The sequence below is a fragment of the Akebia trifoliata genome, chromosome 2 (genome assembly GCF_017979445.1).
Source record: "Akebia trifoliata isolate Shusen 1 chromosome 2, ASM1797944v1, whole genome shotgun sequence".
Taxonomy (NCBI): Eukaryota; Viridiplantae; Streptophyta; class Magnoliopsida; order Ranunculales; family Lardizabalaceae; genus Akebia; species Akebia trifoliata.
In genome coordinates this window covers 1,247,216-1,270,680 of record NC_141376.1, presented here as the reverse complement: position 1 = coordinate 1,270,680, position 23,465 = coordinate 1,247,216, and the positions used below count along the sequence as shown (strand labels likewise).

Here is a 23,465-nt window from a genome sequence, read left to right as displayed (position 1 = left end):
AATTGATTTTTTTTTTTTCTCAAGTCAAGTCAACAGAGCTTTATTCACAGGTGAAAGATACTTTGGACTCTTCCAACCCCATTTCCACCATCTTGAGTCATATCGAATAAGCCGATTTTTCAAGAGTAATTTACCAAGTCATTGTCCTGTTACCACCAAAATTGGAGACAATCGTCTGCCTTCCACATTTCATTCCAGGTTATCTAAGACTTCAGACTTAAGACTCGAGACTCGAGACTTTAAAAGTCGAAATTATTTTTTGTAATTTTTTAAGTCATCATATATGTGTGTATCTACAACCACAGTTTGTTTGGTCTCTCAATTGTGGGCCAGTGGAACTCTTAAGCGCGTGGAACCCACCACTCTCAATCTCTCATCCAATTTTCCACTTCAATCAAGACCTTTATGTCCCCTCCACTGTTTTTCATGTTTGCTTTCTTCCCCATATAAACCCCCCCATTTTCATTAACATAATTCATACCAACTAACCAAACGCCAACCCAACAATGGAGCTCGAACTTCCTGGGTTTCGCTTCCACCCCACTGAAGAAGAACTCCTCGATTTCTATCTCAGAAAAATGGTTTTTGGGAAGAAAGCTCGTTTCGACATAATTGGTTTTCTCAACATATATCATCACGACCCTTGGGATTTACCTGGTATTTCAATTATATATATTTTCCATCCATTTTCATTTTCATTTTCATTTTCGCCAAATTTATATCATTAATGGGCTTAATTAAAATATTACAGGATTAGCAAAGATAAATGGGAGAGAATGGTACTTCTTCGTTCCAAGGGACCGAAAGCATGGTAATGGAGGAAGGCCGAATCGAACTACTGAAAACGGATTTTGGAAAGCAACAGGTTCGGACCGCCAGATACGAAGCCTATCGGATCCGAAACGGGTCATTGGGTTGAGAAAGACTCTGGTTTTCTACAAAGGGAGAGCCCCACGTGGTAGCAAAACCGATTGGGTCATGAACGAGTACAGGATGCCCGATACCTGCACCCTACCCAAGGTACTGTATACTATCCTTTTTAAGTTCCCAACCCTACCATTGTAATTGTAATACCAATAATATCCCCTGACTCTCAAGGTTTTGATTGATTCAGGAGGACATAGTATTATGCAAGATATACAGGAAGGCAACGTCTTTGAAAGAATTAGAACAAAGGGCAGCAATGGAAAAAGAAATAAAAACAACCCATCATGTTGGTTCTCCATCATCTTCAACAGTTGATAATGTGTCATTTGTTAAACAACAGAACTTCATATATACAGAGACAAATGAAAATATGGTTTTCAAGATGGAAGAAGAGGAGATGAAGGAAGAAAATGAGGGAGAGATAAGGAGAGAGGTATCTTCATCTCTACAAGGTGGATTCTTGAAGGACAACTTAGCCGAGCTCCAATTGCCCAAAATGGGGATGGATTGGATGCAGGATCCAATCTGGAAGCTACCAGACAACTGGACTCCCTATGCTAACATACTAAATGAATTGGAGTTGAGATGATCAATCAAACATTAATCTGTAGATAGGTTCACTCTTACTCTGTGGGCCCACTGATTAGCCAAGGTCCTGGCTAGCTAGCTTAATTTGCCAAAATGTGACTAAGCATTGTATTGTAGTATCATGTAGGAATGGATTTATTAATTCAATAAAATTAATATTTTATTTTCAACCTATTTGTTGCATGGAAGGAAGGAGACCAATGCTTCATTTATGGATTGTGGAAAGGGTGTATGTGTGTCACATATTTTTATTTTAAATTGAGTCATAAGGAAGTGACCTCAATTCACACTTTGCTAATGTGGAGGTGTGCAGAACCATAGATGCTTTGAGTCGTGATGAATGAGGGAGTCGATCCTCTCTAATGCTCTGTTCTTGTAGCGCACTTAGACGGTTAAGAGAGTGTCATGTTAACCACAATTTTTCAAATCTAATCCAAACCATAGTTAGAAGAGATCTGAATTGTTAATTATTTTTTTTTAATTAAATGATGTTTTGTGGGATGTAGAAGGCGCTACAGAGGATCCACTCCCATGGCAATAGGGTTAAAAGCATAGGTCTTTTTCTTTCATATACACAGGAAAAAGATCTGCAGTTTTGTCCCCATGCCACGTCAGCCACATACCAAAAATCGCGTGCATTCATCATTATTCTTTTAAAATTTATTGAATGAGTCAAGAAATGGTTAGTGATCAATGTGGAAGTGTGTATCACATACATGGTTTTAAAACTCGTCCAAGATCAAGACATATTGTCCGAGTTAACTCGGTATCGAAGCTGAACGAGACCAACTCACAAGTTACTTTTTTTATTGAGATTTAATACCTCATGTTCAATTTTATGATTTTTTGAACAAGACATCTCAAAAGTATTGAAAAACTCATCTGAGATGACACGGCATCAAGCCTGGACGAGACGAGACGCGAAACCAAGTTTTAAAACCATGATCACATATGGTGCATGTCAAGTATAGATTGAAAAGAATGGGGTTTTTTGCCTAAATTATAATATTTTATTCATTTCCTTCCATCATTAAGTAAGGTGTTGAAAGAAGTTCTCTAATCTTTTCAATAAGCTTAGAACTAGGTCTTCTAGAGGTTAAGGTTTTTTCCCCTCACTAATCTTATGAATCATTTTGTTGGCGCCCACCATTTCCTCTCATGGCATCTACTTAATTGATTTCTTCTTTAAAAATGGATAAATAAAAAAATGAAAATGCCATTATCTTATTATTCTCTACATCTTAATATTTATTATTATTTTAATAATAAAAAATGATTATTAGAGTAAAAAACATATATAATTGGTTTATTTGTTTTTAAAGTTTTTTTTTTGGGGTTAAATTAATTTTTTGTAAGTAGAAAGGTATTTTAATATTTTGCACTTTAGAGAGATTGTAGAATTTATGATTTTCTCTCTTAAATTAGAATAGTCCCACACTCCCACATAAAATAAAAAATAGAATAATCTCCTTGAGGTTATATGGGATCTCTCAAATAATTAATTTAGTTATTTTTTTAGAGGTTATATTTTGTTGCTAAGTGGCGGTTGCCGTGCACGTGCGTTGTCCGAAAGGATGATTGGGCGATTTGGACGTTTTAGAGGCGCATGTTTGCTAGATCAAACACCAAGACTTGATCTCGACCATTGGATGATCAAAGGGAGTGTAGGACTTTGTTTGGAGAACCAGATGGGCTAAACCAACATCATTGAAGTTGGTCAAGGGGGTTTGACCATGAAAATTTCTATTGGACTGGTGGTCAATGGAATTTGACCGTGGGTCAAACAACTTGATAGTTAGTCATTAGGATTTGACCACATTCCAATGGGTGTTTCCTTGGTTCATGAAGAGTCACAATTCTTCATAAACCCATAAAAGGGTGTGTCTTTTCACCCTACGACTATTAGATCGGATCTAGAGAGATCCAAGCCATCCAATTGTATACCTTGAGTTCAACATCTCTTGGTTTTTATTATTTATTTATTATTTTCAGATTCAAGAACTTTCATTTTTCCAACAATACTCTCACCATCTTCACTATCTACTCTCTTATTCTTTTTTACCATCCGCCTTTCTCTCTCTCTTCTTTTTCTTCTTTACATCTAAAAAGTTTCAATGAGGGTTTTGAGTTTCAACGAGAAGACCGATGCCACTAGCACCTCTTGGCTTTGCTTTTATAGAATATATTTGACTAGAAGAGAAGCACACCTTGACACTAGTCGAAGTCACATTCATATGAGAAGATATGTGGGTAAAATTTTTAGTTCGATATGTCAGTACTGATTCATTTTTGCAAGGTTCGGTAGGTACTTATTGATCATATACATAAAGATTCAATAGTGGAATATCGAACACAAAGATTTACATTAGAAAATTTTGTTCGGTAGGTACTTATTGAATCCATTTTGTAATGTATGGTAGGTACCTACCAAATATAACTTTCTTGTGTAAATGTTTGTGTCGGTATACCAATACATACCAAATTGATTTTGTAATGTTCAATAGATACTTACAAATCAAATCAATTAGAACAAGTTTGGTCTGAACCTACTGAAAAAAAATGTCAAAAATCTACGAGTTCTTTGATTTAAAATTTTCATTTTGAAGTGTTTAATAGTGATTTTTCATCTTTTTTGATGATTAAATGCAAAAGAAATAAACAATTTAACAAAAAAAAAAAAAAAAAAATCTCCATTAATACAACTTCTCATAAAACTCAAAAGAAGATGAATATGTAAAGAAAGAGAGAGACAGAGAGAAAAAGAGAAAGGTTCATTTGGTGACTTTTTAGAGTGTTTAGTAAGTGGGTTAAATGAGTAAAGTGAGTGCAAAGAAACTTATACAATAGAATAATTTACCAAAACGGTAGAGTTTTTGAAATTATTTACCAAAACGGTACACTATTCAAAATATTTTCGAAAACGGTAATTTTACCGTTTTCGGAATTAATTTTTTTTTACCAAAACGGTAAAAACAGTAAAATATATATTTTTTATACCGAAAATACCCTTTTTTTGTTTTACATATGTATTTATAATTTTAACCTTAAAAAAATGAAAATCCAACTTAAAAGATTCACTCTCTTTTGGTAATCCAACAATCATATGTATTTACAATTTTTTTTTACCAAAATTAATTTTATTTTTGTAATTTAAGTCAAAAAATAAAAAAGGGTATCTTCGGTAAAAAAAAAATACATTTGACTGTTTTTACCGTTTTGGTAAAAAAAATTAATTCCGAAAACGGTAAAATTACCGTTTTCGAAAATATTTTGAATAGTGTACCATTTTGGTAAATAAACGAAAAGTTGTGCATGTTTTGGTAAATCTACCTATAAAATATCAGGTGAGTGAAATGAGTAAGTGGGTGCAAAGAGAGGAATGTTGGTGTCTATAACAACCCTTATCTTTTTAGATTTTTATAAAGAATATAAATATAAATGGGTGCAACTTAGATTTGATTAGTATGTAAACTTTACATCATGAAAATTATAGTCTTGCAATGAGAGACACATGTCATCAGTCATCAATGTGTCTACCATAGAGCGTCAAACGCTTAAGTTAAATTTTAGTCAAAGTCCTAAAAATCAGTCAAATGTCCTTAAACTAAGATCGGTCTGGCTTCATTAAACTCTAATTTGACAACCTCTGCATGTTATACATGCCTCCCACGATTGTCGAGCCTATTGTTATCTATTTTTAGGATTCGCATATTCAGTCACACGCCTGTATAACCATCCTCATCAAGAAGGCAAGAAGACATAATATTCCCAATGGATTGCCTCATAGATATCCCGAGGATTATACGTACCCATCCGACTTTCATCTATTTTCCATCAATACGAGTAATTTTCCACCCTTTGTTTAAAATGAATCTTGAGGTGATATGTGTCTGATCTTGATCTATTGTATATTATTTTATTATACATAAATCATACCACCTTCACCCAAAATCTATTTCAATGAGAGGATTTTCCAAACTTCTGTATTTTAATCAATTAAAATAATTAGTGATTCTTACATAAAATTTAGTTCTATTTGAAATCAACTGGCTTTCATGTAAAATTGGGTTTTAACATTGGATGATGCTGAAATAACATTAAAATGTACATCATGAGTGACATTTGTGACATGGATGCGTCAGAATCATAAATATTTTTCATCAAGATACGAGTTATATCCCGATGAAAAAACATCTATGTTTCTAACACGCATCCATGTCGGAAATGTCCCCCACCATATACATTTCAATGTTACTCCAGCACAACTTTTTACCATCAGTTTGGTCTAGTTTCTGAAATAGTTACCGAAACACAAGGGCAACATACTGACACATGGACACTTTTTAGGTCCACGCACAGATCCTGTAAATTTTCGACCCTCATTTTATACACCTATAGCACGGTAAATTAGCCAAATCAATCATTTCTATTTTATAGGGACCTCATTTAAATGTTTTTCATCATCAATTGCTTGAAATCAATTTTTTTAACCATGATCCTGGTTCATTATGAAAAAAAAAAATTTGTTATAATTGGCGTTGCCAGCCAGGTTTCAGTGCATGACGGATCAAAAGTTTATTTGGTAGTTAGCCCCAAACATTTCCAACGTTGTTTTCAAAAATTTGTCTAAGAGTAGTTTTCAGGTTCGGTGTGATCGACTTACTATTCTTCTTGGCTTCTAGCAAGTTGTCTAGTCAGCTTGACTAGGGGAAGACCTCATGTCTAGGTCGAATTCCAATAAATCCTGTAACAAATTTTTGCCCTACACGGAATTGTTCACATCATGTGATGATCATGTTTTTTCTTGTTAGGTAAATTATTACTTAAGTTGTTTATGTTAATAGAAGTAATAGTTATTTACTTAAAATAATAAAAATATAACATGGTCAGTGAAAATAGCTAGTTTTTTGTTTTCTTATTGTTATAAGATTAATTTTAGATGGTAATAAATTAATCTTAAACTAAAATAAGTATCAATTTTGTACTTAGAAAAATTATTATGCTTAGGTAATCAAGATAAGCTATGTATTGATTAAGAATGGATATATTTTTTCTTAAAAATTGATTAAGAATCGTGATAAAAGGACTCCCCCATGTGGTATACTCATTCAACTCCCCCTGACATAACATGTGCTAGGATCGTAGATCTATACTCCTCAAGATACACAATTACACTTTTGATGGGGATGTGCAATTGTGCTTCCTAAGGAGTGCACTTCAGGTTGTGCAATACCAACCAGATCAATAGCCTATTGTGTGGTATTTTTTTCTATCTTCATCCTTACAATCAATAATTATGATCTAAAGGGGATTGTTATTGGTGCTTAAGGTAATGGGCAGTCAAGCAATGAGTAGGATTATACAAATAGAAATCAATGCAAAGGAAGGAAGTGGTAAAGACTCATCTAACGATTCATCTCTTTCAGATCCTCAGGTACCCCAGTAAGAAAACACTCCATTCATCTACTCACTCCCCACCATGCTGTTCAGTGGGACCAAAGAGATAAGTGAGGGGGAAGAGAGCCGCCGAGTACCAATGAGTTGGCTTTGATGGAATTCTGGCGAGTTTGATTTCTTTGTATGAGCTACTATGTCTATCATAGTGCATCTAAGTCACCCTAGTAATCTAGCCTCGAAGCTAGGACTCAAAAATTTTAGATAAGAGTTTGACGTTGATTTTTAAGAGATTTTATTCTTAAATGTGATTTTTAGAGTTGGAATGCTCTTCTATTTCTCTGAAATATTTTTATGTCTCCATATATGTATATATGGGAAGCATTCGGAAGCCTTAAAGAGAATCAAACATTGTGCCAAACATTATTCAAAATAGGGGTTAGAAGTTTCGAAATAGACTGATTTTTTTGTAAAGATTATCTCTATGGTGAAGAGAACATCCTCACAAAAAATCAGCTCATTCCGAAACTTCTAATCCTAGTTTGCAAGTTGAAGAATCATGGACCATCTAATTTTTGCAAACAACTTTTGATGTGATTAGAAGTTTCGGAATGTGCTGATTTTTGGTGAGGATGATCTTCTCATCATAGAGATTATCCACACAAAAAATCAGCCCATTCCAAAACCTCTAACCCATACATTGAAAAAATGGTTGGCTCTCTTTTGGACCTCCAAAAGCCACCATATATATACTAATTGAGTCGCGCTAAATTGATGAGGTTGACTAACACAGTTGATGTGGCATGTGCACATGCCATAGATCTTTTTTCTTCGGGATACACAAGGAAAAGATATGTGATTCTGTGCAGATGCCACATCAATCACGTCAATTTATCATTGGTCATACTAATTTCAGAATCTTCAATTTTGGTTGAGGAATATGCTGTTGAGAATATCCTTATCCTAAAACAAGTTCACATCTGTTGATAATATGGGAGTAGGACATTCAGAAACCACACATTGCGTCCAAGATCACACGCAAAGCCACATTCAAAAAGAGAGATTTGCTAGCACATAGAAATAACATTCAAAAAGAGAGATTTGCTAGCACATAGAAATATGCATAGATGGGAAACACTTGGTAATCCCTTAAATTATTGCCACCTCACATAGTATCTAAACATATGTAGGGGTAGTTTATTCTAAAAGTAAAATAGGAATACAAGGGCTTAATTAATTAGCCAAAGGGCCTTTGGTTATAGCAGTCGAGATTGTCCCCATAGCTCACTTTCAGTATGTCACAGTACCTCTTATAAAACCCAATCCGGCTCGCGACCTTATCGTTAGCACCTTTGCCACATTCGAGTCCTCCATTGATGATGTTTGTGATGGTCCCATAACCAGGGAGCCGACCTGCGGTCCTATCAGCATTAGATGGTGTCCATCGTCCCGTGATGACATCATGGCATGATGGCTTGGGTGATTGTGGGGTCATCCAGAACCAAAATGCTGTCTTGAAAGAAATTACTGCATTGTTGGCTACGGCATCTGGGTCGTTGATGAGGTTGTAATTTATCTGTGGGGCTCTTCCAGCTTGCCCATAGTTGTAGTTGCTGAAAAGTTAAAAAACGAAGATCAAAGATGCACAATCCCTCGGTTAAATCTTGATTTTATAATTTATTATTATAAATTTTCAGTTTGGTTTGTGGCTTACTGTGAAATTTGAATGGGTCCTCGTCCGAAATACTTTTTACCCGGAGCACATGGCCATTGAGCACTCGGAGTGCAATAATCACCTGGATTTCCTTGTTCCCGAACAAAGCAATATCCCCAAGCATATGGGCCATCTGGTGCAGTTGGCCATCCCCCTGTACAATAAATGCTAATCAATTGAAATGAATTTAATTTTCATTCAGTTCTACGACAATCAACTGTACACAATTGAATTTTATTTAGAAATTACATTGTTATAAGATGGATCAATTATATTTTTAATTATGATGAGATATATCGATGATGGTACCATGCGTCTAGCCCACATTTTTACACCCTGACATTAATTAATTTGTCCACATTTGTAGTATGCAACAGGGGTATGTAAAATTATATCCATGGTAGATGTTCAAATTTTCACCAAAAGCTAGAGGGGTATGTCCCAAGTAACACTAAAATATCATTGTTTGGCTTTAAAATCAGAAAGAAAGAAAAAAAAAAGAATAATAATTGTTCTTCTCAATTCTCTAACAACTTGACTAACCTGTAGTTTCATGAGAAGTTTGAGCCAAGAACGCAGCAATCTCTCTTTTACGTGTGTTAGTGTCACCAACGGTCGCAAAGCCTCCAAAGGACTTTGCGGCAGAGATGAATGCATTGTAAGTGTAGAAGCCCTTACCAGGGCAATTCGCATCATTTCGATGTTTCAAGATTTGGTCAAAAAGGGATTGAGGGATGAGTGAGCCAATGTCACCCCCTCCACCACTTGGTGCTGGGGTTGGACGGCATTGGCTTTGGCAACCAGTTGTACATTACTCAGGTCCGTTGCCGCAGTACCCAAATTGGCTACAACAAAGTCCACCACTACACAAGGCTCCTTTAAAATCTTTTCCACACCGTTGTTGTGCCAAGGCACCCAATAATGAGGCCAAGGAGAGGAGGAGAACCAGAGACGTCCAAGACTTCATTTTATTTTGGTAAGTTGGTTGATTGTAATGGAAGAAATGGGAACGTGGTATAAATAGGGTCTAATGTTGGGGTGGTGATCTGGCATTTGTGGGTCAGCTTTTGTATTTTCTTGACTATTCAATTTGAGGACCTTGACTTTTATGCCTCTCATGTTTATCTTCTAATATTTTCTCTCCATTACTTGATGCCTTGGATAATAAGGTGTATACGATAGACATGCCACCTTTGATTGGAAAAAAGATTTTTAATGACATTCAGTCATTCACCCTCTCAGTGACGGCCATGAAGGTCAAACGTTTAACGAGGCTTTTCTGTTTTTGTCTTTGGATGTTGTTAACGTGTGCCCTAGGATACACGTTTGTTGGCTTCATGTGAGATTAATTTTAATGTTTGAATGTAAGTGAAAGTAAAAGTCAAAAAAATGGATGTAAGAGTTAAATAGTTTGTTTGTAAATTATGATATAAAATTTTAGTCTCACATCGAATAAAAATAACTAAAAAATATAATTCTTATATAGAAACTCTCACATAATGTATGAAGTGTGAAAAATATATGAGTCAAGTCCATACGCACATAAGGGCCTATGAGTTCTAAAAGATATTTGAATTTATTGGTCAAAAAAATTTTAGTATGTGTGTGTGCATACGATGTATGTAAGGGGAGTGCAAATCTTTAGATTTAAATATCAAATGGGTGTGCGATCAACGCATGACTATTCTAATGGTGCAAATCTTCAAATCTTAAGATTAAAATCTCAAATTGGTGTGCGATCAACTCCTGATTGTTCTAATAGTGCAAATCTTCAAATTTAAACCTCACGTGGATGCACGGTCAACTCATGACTATTCTAAGAGACACAAATGATTTCTCGTGATTGTTAAACAGTCACAATCCAAATTTATTTGGGTGACTGTTCAGAGAGACACTTATAATTCTATAAATTCTCATGTGTTCCTTATTTTGCATTCATTCAATTTTTGAGTTATTACTTGCATAGTGTCCTTTTATTTTCAAGAGATTTTTTTGTGTGTCTTTCAGATTATAATTTATAGTACATATTCAATTGTACGTGTAGAAGTGTTGTCTTGTATACGTGTGGAGCGTTATATCCTATGAAACAGACGTCCAAAGACTGTTAGCACATCTCAAAGATAAAATTTATCTTAATACTATTATGTCAAATACAAATCTCTCTCATTTTGACATTAAAATAGTATTTTTACGATATTTATAATTTATTTTATTATTTTATTTTATATTATTATTTTTTTACGTCACAGAAATAACAAGATTAAGATGCATTATGATTTTGCATATAAATACACATCAATAATGTGTGAAACAATGTTACTTCGGTATTTTCCTTTATTTCATTATGAATAATATTAAAATGACCTCAAGATTGAATCTCGTATGGCAGATCAGATCGTGCATAAAAGTGTAGAGGAAGCATAGCACGACTCCTTCACGTGAGGTTCCTCAACACTTTGTGAAATTTTGAAGGAGGCTACCGATTTCAAAGTTTTTTCCGTTGTGCTCCCACTTTTGGCTATAATTCCGCACTGACAGCATTGCATCAGAATGCATTAAAGAGAGAGGGAGAGAGAGATCATGACCCTCATTCCTGGATGGTTTTAGAATTCAACCACACTAAGCCCTCATTTTCATTTTACTTTTATTGTTGATCTAATTAGAAGATATGGTCCCGTTTCAAAGTCCATTGGAATAAATTACTTTACTAAGTCTGGCGTGGCGTGGCGTCTTTGAATATTCAACATCATATTTATGATAGACTGACCCACGTAGCTAGCGGTCTACCTAGTGCATTGTGTTTTGGTCTTTAGGGATAAATCCAATGGAAGGCATGGGTCAGTTTGTTGTCGAACATACAATTAGCATGCACGTGCTTCACTTTCTAGTAGAAATTTGCAGCTAATTCTCTCTATCTAGGATAAGTTCTTTGATATTTAATTGAATTGTTGATTCACTTAATGTGATCATTTTTGGAGCTACTCTGATAAAGGATTAGGATAGAGTTTGGATAATTATGTGAATTTAGGGCCACAATGGTTTGGCGCTATAGAGGACTTTTATCACAAAAGCACAACTGAATTTCTTGAATTACCACCAAAATCACACCACTGATTAGAGGCCTATGGGAGTTGTACATGTGTGTGTATTTTTCGATGAATTTCCATCTTGATGGAATTGGTCAAGATTGATGTGCCACATTCAAAGTTCTAAGGAGGAAAGAGATCAAGCATTTAATTTTTAGAGTAAGCCACTTATTCTTGATACTGAATTTGATAAATTTAAGGGGTCCAACTAAAAATCAATTGACTATCAGTGGAGAAGCCTAAGCAATTATAAGCAAAGAGATAAAGCAATGAATGTCATGTGGGACTAAACTCAAACAGAATTTGACATCTCTCCTGTCACAAATTAATTTTTATTTTGACATTTCAAAATAGTAATGATTTTCTGTCACACGCCCCCATCACATAACCATAGATTATTTCATTGGGATACACATAATCATAAATATTTTTCTTATGTATCCCTAGAAAAATGGTCTACAGTTCTATGATGGGGGTGTAAAGGAGTGTGTCAAATGGAGGCACCATATTATTACGACTCTTTTCAAAATATTATAATGTAATAACAATGCCATGTTTAGATTGAAAGAAATGGAGAGAAGAGAAAATAAATGAGTTTCTCTCCATTTATCTTGTTTGGATTGTTAAGTGGGGAGAGAAGAGAAGAGAAATGGAGAGAAATCCTTATAAAATATTTTATCATTTCTACTCTACCCCTAAATCTCTTTATGATATTTTAAACTTTCAAAGCTGTCCCAAGTTCTCTCCTGTCAATTCAAATATGATAGAGATATATTGAATTTATCTTCTCTTTTCTTAATGAGTTTCTCTTCTCTCCACTTCTCACGATCCAAACATAATCTAAAGAAAAATAGAATGAGGATTCTAAACTTAGTTGAATAATGAAGTTAGGATTTTTATGATTATACATGGAAAAATGGTTCAAAATCCATTCCTTGAAACATACGATTTCAGAATTTTTTTACTGCCAAACCCCTAGGAAAATGAGTTTTTCCACCTCCTAATGTTATTCTCTCACTGTTATCTCTATCGCAAAACCAAAAAACCAATTCTCGTTTTTGACATATTCTTCACTCTTGGGTACAACCAAATGGTATGGAAATGTATTTTGAATTTTTCTATGGCTATTGTCAATCATATAAACTCTTAATGCATTATTGCACAATTAAGTGGCTACAACCTTGTTTGGAAAGTGGCATTCACCATTCACCATTCACCTCTAGATTATTTGAAATAAACAATATTATAGTGTACGGTACTAATTTTGGGCATTTAATTTGGTTGGTTAGAGTTCAATTATCAATGTTGACATGCATTACATCAAGACAAGATCAAAGCCCTACTCTTGCCTCTCAAACCAATTATATTCAAGAACAAATAATCCATGCATCACGTTTTGGCACAAAAGGTTTTGATCCGAGACAATATCTATTAGTCAAGAAGGAGTGGAACCTCTTTAGCTCATTCCTCATGTAGCTCTCTATAGTTCTTGTTCTACAATCCATCCGTAGAACACACACTCAAGGAAAATAACAACACATCCCTCTCAGATTCATAGTTTAGATCAGATTTGAAAAAAAAAATTACCGAAAAAAACTTTTTATTTTACCTTAATCAAGTGTTTGAAAATGAACAGTCACCCAACTCCTATATTTCAACGATTGGATGCAATTATCTTTAAGGCGTGGCACACCCTCAAATGTTGATATGCGCTACAGGAGAATCACACTAGAGAGGATCTACTCCCAAGTCAATAGCATCTTTTGGGACAACTAGACCGTCGACTCTCTTCTCTCTTATAATTGTGAACTTGTGATGGTGGATATGCGTGTTTTAAGCCAGTGACATGATAAATAGTACGAAGATCTACGGTATTGTGCGCTTGCTACATTAGTAGCATACCAATCGGGTACTATTCGATGATGCCGTCATTTTCTTCTTGTTAGTCGTCTCAATTATTAGAATAATAATTTTCTAACTAGAAAGTCTTCCCTCAACTAATACTCAGCTGACGTGGCATGGAGATGGAATCATAGATCTTTTTTCTCAAGATACATAACTGTTCATCCTCATAAAAGATGTGCAATTGCCTACCGTTATGAAAAAGATTTATGATTCCATGTCCATGCCACATTAATTGAGTATAGACAGAGTGAATATTTTTTAGTTAGAAAATTAGCACTCTAATTATTAAGGTCTCATTTTTTATTCTTAGTTTATGATGTCATTATTTCTATTTTATGGATTTTTTGTTGTGAGATTTACTGGGCACACCTAACTGTTGCATTTTTATTATAAAAACTCTTTTGGAATTCTAACAATTCTAAGGGAAACTTACGTTATGATGATTGTTACCCACCAAACCTTACTGTATCAAGTTTGTTACCTAGCAAATCTTTAAGTGGAACTCCACGTTTTAAAATTTATATTGATAAAGTTAATTTGTTACTTAACATATATTAGAGTGGATCCTAGCCGAATCAAATTGTGACATACAAAAGCATGATCTGATGCAATAGGATTATAAAGGAAGAACCTTTGACAAAAATAAAATAAAAAAGAGAGTAAATTTTCACTATATTTCAATTTTAAATTGGGTGTGTGGTAGCCATTCATTTTTAACACCTTCGGATGATTTTTATTTTGAATCTGATTTTTTCCATAAAATCTAGAGGGCTGTGGGTTTGGATTGACAATTTGATAATCTATGTGGGCCAACGACATTTAATGGGAATTGAAATCTAACTTAATTAGTCATGATTGCCTTATTCACAAAGTAAGAATTGTACGCACCAAGTAAGGGAAGTTTTTGTAATAAAATTGCTACAGATGGGTCTGCCCGATAAGTCTCTCTATTTTGTTTTCTTATCTAAAACCGATCCTTGCTTGTTGTCAGGAGGCATCCTCTCTCTGTCAAGTTCTCAACTTAACCCATATATATGTGCTCAACTGGTTAAAGATTGTCTTTGCTTAAAGACTAATGATAAAGCGACGCGGTTAATAGACGAAGCTAGGCCAATTTTCTGAGATCTCCACATTACTTGACAAATTTCAAATCTATTTGATTGTTATCATAATAAGGAAAATCTTCAAGTGACTTCTTAGAACACTGTATTTGACACTGTGCTGATTTGGAGGTGTGTATATAACCTCAGCTATTTTTCACTAATATCTCGAGGAAAAGCAATTATGATTCTGTGTGCACCTCTACTTCGATGCAGCATTGTTGAAAGTCACTTTACCAGGTCCCTTCTAATAAATATTTTTAAATGGAATGTGTGAAATGCATTTAATGCAATCGAATTGGTTTTATATTTTCCTTTTAAGAAACAGTCGGGACCATACGCACCCACCTCAGCACATGCCATGTAAGTCACCGCTCAAGAAAATTTTAAAAATGAGATATTTTTAGACATTAATCCTAAGGATTGAGATTTACATAGCATGTATTGAGGTGTGGGAGGAGGGTTTCACCACCCTGGATGCATAGGATCAGGACACCTTAGAAAAATGCTACCCTCATCAACCCATGGCCCATGGGTTGAGGATTTCCATCAACATAACCTTGGGAAGTTAGGGATTCCCAAAAATGTATCCCTAGGATTTGATTTATCGGAAATCTATCTTTTTCCTCAAATCCAAGCAATTACCTTGGGATTTTTTTTTTTTTGAAATGGGCATCCGCTTCAAAATTTTGAAGGAACCCTCTCTATTGGATTACACATGGCATTTTCAAGGGGATATTTCAAATTTTGGCGGAAATGTAGTGGTGTGAAATAAATTCAAAATGCCATGTGGCTTGTATCGACGACGGTTCCTTCAAAATTTTGAAGTCACCTACCCGCTTCAAAGTCGGTCTCATTACCTTGATGGAGAGCCTCTACCTTGGGCTGCGGCCCAAAAAGTCTATCTTTTTATTAGACATTTATTTAAGGAAAAATTACTTAAAGAACCTAGCGATGGGACTCTTTTCTAAATATTCCCTAAATTTTGAATGTTCTCTTAATATTCCATTTAGTAAATTTCTCTTTTCATAACAATCTCAGGACTTCATCTCGTACATTTTTTTACGATTGAATGTCCTAATTGTTCAAACTCATCATTTTCATCTAAAAAAATTGGATTTTTGGCATCTCAATCGAGTATTAGATATTCCATTCCATTATAAGGATTTAAGAAAGAAGAAGTCATTTTCAAGGATTTTTTCACTTTTTTCGTAATTTTTAGATGAAAATCAATCAAGAATGATTCTTTTGAGTTGAATTCTTCTAAACAAGTCGTTATCCCAAGTTTTTAATCAATCTTTCCATGTATTTTAGTTGAAAAAATTCAAATTTGAAAATGGGTGGGTTCTACCAGTGTTGAGTACATTACCACTTTTTATTTTAAAAGTGGTGGACTTGATGGTAAATAAAAAGCGTCAAGTTCAATAGTAAAAATTTTTAACTCAACACTAAATATATAAAAGCGTAGAGTTTGACAATAAATAAAAATTGGTGAACTCGACAATAAGAAGAAAAATGGTAAGTTCGCCAATAATGAGGGACCATTAAAAAATAAAAAGGTTACAAAATGTTATATTTAGCTATTATGTAAAACTTGGGGATTATTTAGAAATAAATCCATCCACCACGATCGTTAGAGTAATTTTCTCTTCATTTAATACCTTTATGTTGACCACTCTCTCTCACACGCATAGACACACTCTCACTCTCATGTAATACATTGACGTTGATCTCTCTCTCTCTCTCTCACACACACACTCTCACGGGTGAGGTTAACATGACCATTGAGATTTGAGGAAAACAGCAGATTTCTTAAAGATTACCTAGGGACATATATTTTCCTAGGGATACAATTCTTTTGGAAATTCCTGACATCCAATACATATAGTTGATGGAGACTAGCACTTTCCTTCTCTTTAGTCCTACATTGATGAGAGAAAGTCCCATATTTTGTTTTTTTTTTTTTAAATACTCTCAACAGCTTTGGTTGGGCCCCAAGGGTACCCAAGTTCCCTCCCTATAGAGAAACCTTCATCTTGTCATCTTCAAACCATTAAAAGCACACACCCACCATGGTACATCGGGTGGGTGGATAAGGTGTGTGTGCCGTGTGCCAATCGTTATCTTGGTAACTTTTTATTAATTGAAAGAGTGGTGATAAACTGATGTGCTAAAACCTGCACAGAGCCACTTCAACCATCAATGGCGTACATTTTCGCGAGTCAGTTTATCATTAGTCTAATTGAAATTAGTTATTAAGATATCCATGCTTTGGTTCATTGTTCATTCAAAATGGACAATTGTGTCCATTTGAAATATATTGTGCCCATTGGATCATTGAAACAGACCATATATTATCTGTGGAGACCTGAACGTCCAAAGCACTCTCAAATCAATTCTCACCTTCTTTCCCTCTTTTGCTCTAGAAAACACAATAATTTAATTTCTAAATATAAGGAAACGAAGGTGAAATTTTTGATTCTTTATTTTTACTGCAATGACAAAGGGTAATAATGTGAGTAACTATGTTGTTGTACCATGAAGACACCGTGATAAAGGTTTTTTTTTTTGTGCTAATAGTGTCTTTGATCTAGCAGAGATGCAAAACATCTTAAAGAGCAACCTAGTGCACTCCTCATCCCGAATCAATCACATTCTTTGAAATAGGTAAATTCAACTACTAAGAAAAAAAATAAAAAAAGCCAAACATGTATTTTACAGTTTTGGATTAATTTACCTACATCTGGAGCAACAGTTTCAGTTCCAATTAATACCGGTTCTAGTTCTAAAATACATAAAAGGGTCTTGTTAGGGCACATGTTAAAGTGCAATAAATACACCTAGGGAATAAGAATTTTGGAGGGGGGGGGGGGGGAGGGGATTATTTTTGGTAAAAAATGTGATTTTGAGGGCATTTTCGATACAAATTTCAAAAATGTTAAATTGGAATGCTCTGTTATTGTTCTGGTCTGAGAATCACAGGTCCCTTGTTGTATTAGATAAATGAATTACTATTTCGTGAACTGAAAATGAGTTATTTACGATTCTGGCTCACTATTCATTTTAATTATCAAAACGTGATTGTGCACATTTTCGTTAAAAAAAATTCAAAACGAAGTGACTATTTCACAGGTTTAAACCTGCTAAATAGTCACTTTAAAAATCTCGGAATTCGTTATCGTTCACGAACGTTTTGATAATTAAAATGAACAGTGAGCCAAAATCATAAATTCGTCAAAAGTTGATCACTTTTTCGTAAATATATCTAAATAAAAAGAGACTTGCCACATGGTTCTGGTTTCTGTTTCAATCAATGAATAAGGCACCTTGTTACCAAAATTTGTATGGAACATGACCAATATTTACCAGTGCAAGTCCAAAACTCACTGTTTAGTTCCCACCATGGGGCACACCCTCTCAAGCCCATTGATCCACGAATTTTTTGCCCATTATTTGAAACTTACATATTTAAAAACTGACTGATTAATGCTTTCTAACCGTTAGATTCAAGAAATTCTCATCAGGATTGCCATACATATAACAAGTTTATGATAAAATGCTTCAAATACATTTCATAAAAAAGTTCAATCATTATGCTTTTAGTGTCTGAGTCTAGATAACCATTCATGGATTAGTGGGCCCTAGAGTATCCACTCTCAAATAGGCACCAATTTTTCTATAGGACTTTGTGGCCCATCAACATGACCATCGGAATTTGAGGTAAAACACAGATTTCTTCGAGATTAGTTCCAATCTCTTAGGGATTAATACCTATTTTCCAAGGGATACATTTTTTTTTTTTTGGGAATCTCTCTCTCTCATTTTTATAACATCAATAACATCCCACCCACCTATTCTCTAATTTGTATCTCCTTAATGGTCTCTATCCTTCATCATTCATATTCATAGTTTTCATTGAGAGATAATCAAGCCATAATTCAATCAAATGCTTTTTGAAGAGATCATAACAGTCTTGATCTAGTATACTATCAGCTCCGACAATTTCATTATGATCAGGATGCGATAGTGGACTTCACAAACAAACAAACAATAACTAGCAATAGTACAATGAAAAAAAATAATTGTGATGTCAACCATTCAATCATGAGATCAAGGATTGATTTTTAAATGTAAACAATTATATGTTCCTTATTTTAAGTAACATACGATTGCATTAGCGTATTAAAGCAATTCAATAGGATGTATCGTAATAAAATGTATTATGATACACCTAATCATTTTGTAGATTGTGATTAACTTAGACTAAATCTCTTTAGATAAGATGAGATCTTCTTCTCCTGCTAATTTCTATATAATCCTATTGGGTTCATTGTAATAATCCAAAGAAATCAATCGAATCTCTTCTTTCACATTATTTTGGTGGAATGGACTGTATAAAAGGATTTAAAATTTTGTAAATTTTGCCCTAGGGTTTAATATGAGGGATAGTGAGATGGAGAAATTTTAACTCTGATTTTCACAGATATACTGAAAGGATCCCACTCCCACCATCACCTGTGGACGTAAATCATGGATATTTTGTTGTGTTCTTTCTATTTTAATTGTTATTGTCCGTTCTAGTACAATTCTAGGGTGTGAGAACAAAATGTGAGGATACAAGTTTTATATTGCACTTGTTTTTTTTAATGTATAACATGGATCAGCTTTGAATCCTTATTTATTTGCCCTAATCATATATGAAGTAATCAGTAGCCAAGAGTTTGAGCCATCCGAGAGGAAAACTAGGAACCAAACGTGGCATAAATCTCATTGTGTAAAGTTTTTTTTTTTTTTTTTATGAAAATCAGCACACAAATCCACATTCAAACGTATGTCAGAGAGAGGAGAGATTAACAAACACATAGATGTGTAGATGGGAAACATGGGGAAGACCCATAAATTATTGCTGCCTCACACAGTATCTAAACATTTGTGAGGACTAATTTATTCTAAAAGGAAAATAGGGATATATAAGGGCCTAGGCAAAGGGCCTTTGGTTATAGCAATCGAGGTTGTTGCCATAGCTCACTCCCAGTATGTCACAGTACCTCCTATAAAATCCAATGCGGTCTGCGACCTGTGCATTGGCACCTTTGCCACATTCAACTCCTCCATTGATGATGTTTGTGATGGTCCCATAACCAGGTAGCCGACCTGCATCCCTATCGGCATTAGATGGTGTCCATTGTCCCGTGATGACATCATGGCATGATGGCTTGGGTGATTGTGGGGTCATCCAGAACCAAAATGCCGTCTTGAACGAAATAGTTGCATCGTTGGCTACGGCATCTGGGTCGTTGATGAGGTTGTAATTTATTTGTGAGGTACTTCCAGCTTGCCCATAGTTGTAGTTGCTGAAAATTCAAAACGATGATCAAATGCACAATCCCTCGGTATTATCGGAAATCTTGATTTTATTATTTCATATATATATATATATATATAATGGATTAAAGAAAATTATTATTATAAATTTTTTGAAGAATATTAAACAACGATAGACTTACTATGAAATTTGAATTGGTCCTCGGCCGTAATACTTTTTACCAGAAGCACATGGCCATTGTGCACTCGGAGTGCAATAATCACCAGGATTTCCTTGTTCCTGAACAAAACAATATCCCCAAGCATATGGGCCATCTGGTGCATCTGGCCACCCCCCTGTAGAAGTAATACGAATCGATTAATGGCAAATCAATTGTGAATAAAATAATTTTTATTGTATTGTGCAATGATCAAATGTACCAAAATAGGATTTTTAATAAAGAAATTACATCAATAAGAGTTGGAAATTAAAAAGATCTTAAATGACATAAATAATTCATATTTTAATTAATAAGTCAGAATAATTAATAGAGTCGTGCTGGGGTGACACAATGACTAGGTGGCGCACACATAACCGAAGATGCTTTTCCACGAGATACAAGTAAAAAAGCATCTACGGTTATGCGCACGCCACCATGTCATTTGTCTCACTCTTGTGTGTCCATTTGTGTCATTCCAGTATTACTCTGGTTAATAATTCAAAATAAATATTCTAGAGATTATGATGCTCGACTTTCCTATATATTGCTGATAATGTGGTGCAGGTTGTCTGACCTGTAGTTTCATGGGAAGTTTGAGCTAAGAAAGCGGCAATCTCCCTTTTACGTGTGTTATCGTCACCAGTGGTTGCAAAGCCATTGAAGGACCTTGCGGCGGCGATGAATGCATTGTAAGTGTAGAAGCCCCTACCAGGGCAATTCGCATCATTTCGATGCTTCAACAGTTGGTCAAAAAGGGATTGAGGGATGAGAGAGCTAATGTCCTGGCCACCACCACATTGGCTTTGGCAATCGTTTCCGCAATACTCAGCTGTTGTGCCACAGTAGCCGTATTGGCTACAACAAAGCCCACCAGCACACACAGCTCCATTACCTTGTGTTCCACATCGTTGTTGTGCGAAGGTACCCAATAAGGAGGCCAAGGAGAATAGAACAAGCGTCCAAGACTTCATTTTGTTTTTGTATGTAAGTTGATTGTAATTGAAGAGGTGGGAAAGTGGTATAAATAAGGTTTCATGTTGGGGTGTTTATGTGATATTGCTGAATCAGCTTTTGTATATTTTTGACCGTTCAAGGTGAGGACCATGACTTATGTGTCTCTTATATTTATTCTTTAACTTTACGCCTCGGATAATAAGGAACTATAACATGCCACCTTTGCTTGGTCAATTCGCAATTCAACGAATCTTCGATTGATTTTTTATTTGCCCAAAAAAATATTCAATGTTAAAAGGAGCAATTTTTTATTTTTTTTAAATGTTATACGTAACCATTTTTATTTTTAAATTGGAGGAAATTATGCCAAACGTCCTTCATTATGCTGGCGGTGAATAAATAAATAACTCTCTCTCTCTCACACACACATTTTTAAAGGTGTCTGCTAGAGCTTCTAGAAGTAGGTTTTGGTGTTTGAACTTCAAGTACCAATCGAAACCTATATAAGATGACTTTGATTCTAGGCCTTTAAATGTGAACCTGGAATTAAGATAAATGGAAACCCAATTGACACTTAATAGTCGCAACTCAGGTTGCTTCCTTCAATTTATTTTTTTGACTAATGATTTTTGAACTCAACCTGGCAACCAGACTCAAAAACTCACCGACGTGTCATGTGCAAAGAACCATAGATTCTTTCTCTCGGGATACACAACTGCAGATGGCAGGTCAGTTGTGTATCCCGAGGGAAAGAACCTATGGTTCTTTGCTCATGCCACGTCGGCGAGTTATGAGTCCCCTTGTCAGGTTGAGTTCATGGTTCATTAAAAATAAGAGTCGTGCTGGAGTGACATTGAAATTGACAACATTTGGGACAGAACCATAGATGCTTCTTACTTGTATCTCGATGTAAAACATCTATAGTTTTATAGGCACATCCACGTCAGCAATGTCCCAAACAATGTCAATTTCAATGTTTCTTGTCCCTATAGTCTTGCAGTTTCTTTTTTTAGGCAAGGGATTCCCAATCATAGGGACTATTCACTTTTTAAGAATTCCACAGAGTATATGTATATAACACTAATGTTAGGGTAACATTGGATTTACTGTGATTCTCACATTTTTGACGTGGAGGTGCACACATAACCATAGATATTTACAAGTAAAAAAGCATCTACGGTTATGTGCGCACCTCCACATCAGTAATGTGAGAATCACAGTAAATCCCAATGTCACCCCAGCACGACTCATGGAATAATTCACCATAGTAAAATCTTTGAAGGAGTGTGTTTCCAAGACTTTGTTTTTAATTGGGATAATATTTGTAACTCGTAGCCCTGCGCAGGGCATGCATTTTTGCTTTCTTTCTCCTTTTCTTGTTGTTTTGCTTTTTGTTGTTGGGGGCTACCTCAGCCTCCTTTTCGTCGTATCATTTATAAAATTTATATTTATCAAAAAAAAATAATTCACCATAGAACCTATCAATTTGGCCAACATATTTGGTGTGTCACATTTGATGCTGACTGTTGATCATGTTCAACAAAATTAATGCCAAAGATTGTCACTGAGAAGCCCTCAACTAATGACTACTGTTGTTGAATCAACAAGTTACTTGAGGAATGTCAACTTTCTTTGGAGACAGCATTTCCAAATTAAAGTAAGCTCTTCTCATTCTGTTTCATATTTATTAGTGTGGTGTCTATCGCTATGTTTTTGGTCTTTAGGGATAAATCCAATTGGAAACATGGGCAGTAATAGTTATCAATCTTATCATACACGTGCTTTCACTTTCTTTCTGAAATCCAAAATTCATTCGTTCTTTAAGATAAGTTCTTTAAGAATTTATATTTTGATTCACTTTATGTTGCCTAACTTAATTAGGCACCTTCAACGTCTGGTTTGGCGGTCTAAATTGCACCCTTGAAGTCATATGAGAGTTGTAGTGTATCATTTGAAGGGAAAAAAAATGAACGAAGACCATTTTGTGTTTTTTCTTGAATTATGGCTCCGAATTGGTCGTAATAGACACACCACATTTGAAATTCTAATGAGGAAAGAAGCCAGGGCACATTGTTTTGATAGTTATCTACCCATTGTTTCTACTAAATTTGGCATCTCGCTTTAATTTATCATTTTTTTAAGAGAACTACTATTCAAGAAAATTTCAAAAATATATATATTTTTATGTGCAGATCTAAATGATGGTGAGTGGGGGAACCATTGGAATCATGTGAGTGTTGATTCCAATATAAGGCTTAGACCTAGACATAAA

The 23,465-nt window shown here is 34.9% G+C and overlaps 3 protein-coding genes across 4 annotated transcripts; 1 reads left to right on the top strand and 2 right to left on the bottom strand.

The window, feature by feature from the left end:
* The first annotated feature begins 451 nt into the window (after positions 1-451).
* On the top strand, positions 452-1,685 carry LOC147408606 (NAC domain-containing protein 6-like). Its single transcript, XM_086419915.1, has 3 exons — positions 452-657; positions 752-1,020; positions 1,115-1,685. Exons 1-3 carry the CDS (start codon positions 507-509, stop codon positions 1,514-1,516), a joined length of 822 nt encoding a protein of 273 aa, XP_086276041.1. The 5' UTR covers positions 452-506; the 3' UTR covers positions 1,517-1,685.
* A 6,310-nt stretch (positions 1,686-7,995) lies between these two features.
* Positions 7,996-9,681, bottom strand: LOC147408605 (endochitinase-like). 2 transcript variants are annotated; one of them, XM_086419927.1, is made up of 4 exons: positions 9,535-9,681; positions 9,167-9,399; positions 8,624-8,777; positions 7,996-8,522 (listed from the first exon to the last, which is right to left on the bottom strand). In XM_086419927.1, the coding sequence occupies exons 1-4, from the start codon at positions 9,588-9,590 to the stop codon at positions 8,147-8,149; spliced, it is 819 nt and encodes a 272-aa protein (XP_086276053.1). In that variant the 5' UTR covers positions 9,591-9,681; the 3' UTR covers positions 7,996-8,146. The 2 variants fall into 2 exon arrangements, with proteins under 2 accessions (XP_086276053.1, XP_086276061.1); XM_086419935.1 differs by having other exon boundaries at positions 9,167-9,390; positions 9,526-9,629.
* Positions 9,682-19,536: 9,855 nt separating this feature from the next.
* On the bottom strand, positions 19,537-21,215 carry LOC147408604 (endochitinase-like). Its single transcript, XM_086419905.1, has 3 exons — positions 20,814-21,215; positions 20,222-20,375; positions 19,537-20,068 (listed from the first exon to the last, which is right to left on the bottom strand). Exons 1-3 carry the CDS (start codon positions 21,208-21,210, stop codon positions 19,693-19,695), a joined length of 927 nt encoding a protein of 308 aa, XP_086276031.1. The 5' UTR covers positions 21,211-21,215; the 3' UTR covers positions 19,537-19,692.
* Positions 21,216-23,465: the final 2,250 nt, after the last annotated feature.

Coding starts and splice junctions, on each gene's coding strand:
- LOC147408606 (XM_086419915.1), top strand. CDS start 507: ATGGAGCTCGAACTTCCTGGGTTTCGCTTCCACCCCACTGAAGAAGAA. Junction 658..751: donor CGACCCTTGGGATTTACCTG/GTATTTCAATTA, acceptor AAAATATTACAG/GATTAGCAAAGATAAATGGG. Junction 1,021..1,114: donor ATACCTGCACCCTACCCAAG/GTACTGTATACT, acceptor TGATTGATTCAG/GAGGACATAGTATTATGCAA.
- LOC147408604 (XM_086419905.1), bottom strand. CDS start 21,210: ATGAAGTCTTGGACGCTTGTTCTATTCTCCTTGGCCTCCTTATTGGGT. Junction 20,376..20,813: donor AACTTCCCATGAAACTACAG/GTCAGACAACCT, acceptor TTACTTCTACAG/GGGGGTGGCCAGATGCACCA. Junction 20,069..20,221: donor GGACCAATTCAAATTTCATA/GTAAGTCTATCG, acceptor TTGAATTTTCAG/CAACTACAACTATGGGCAAG.
- LOC147408605 (XM_086419927.1), bottom strand. CDS start 9,590: ATGAAGTCTTGGACGTCTCTGGTTCTCCTCCTCTCCTTGGCCTCATTA. Junction 9,400..9,534: donor TTGGCCTCATTATTGGGTGC/CTTGGCACAACA, acceptor ATGCCGTCCAAC/CCCAGCACCAAGTGGTGGAG. Junction 8,523..8,623: donor GGACCCATTCAAATTTCACA/GTAAGCCACAAA, acceptor TTAACTTTTCAG/CAACTACAACTATGGGCAAG.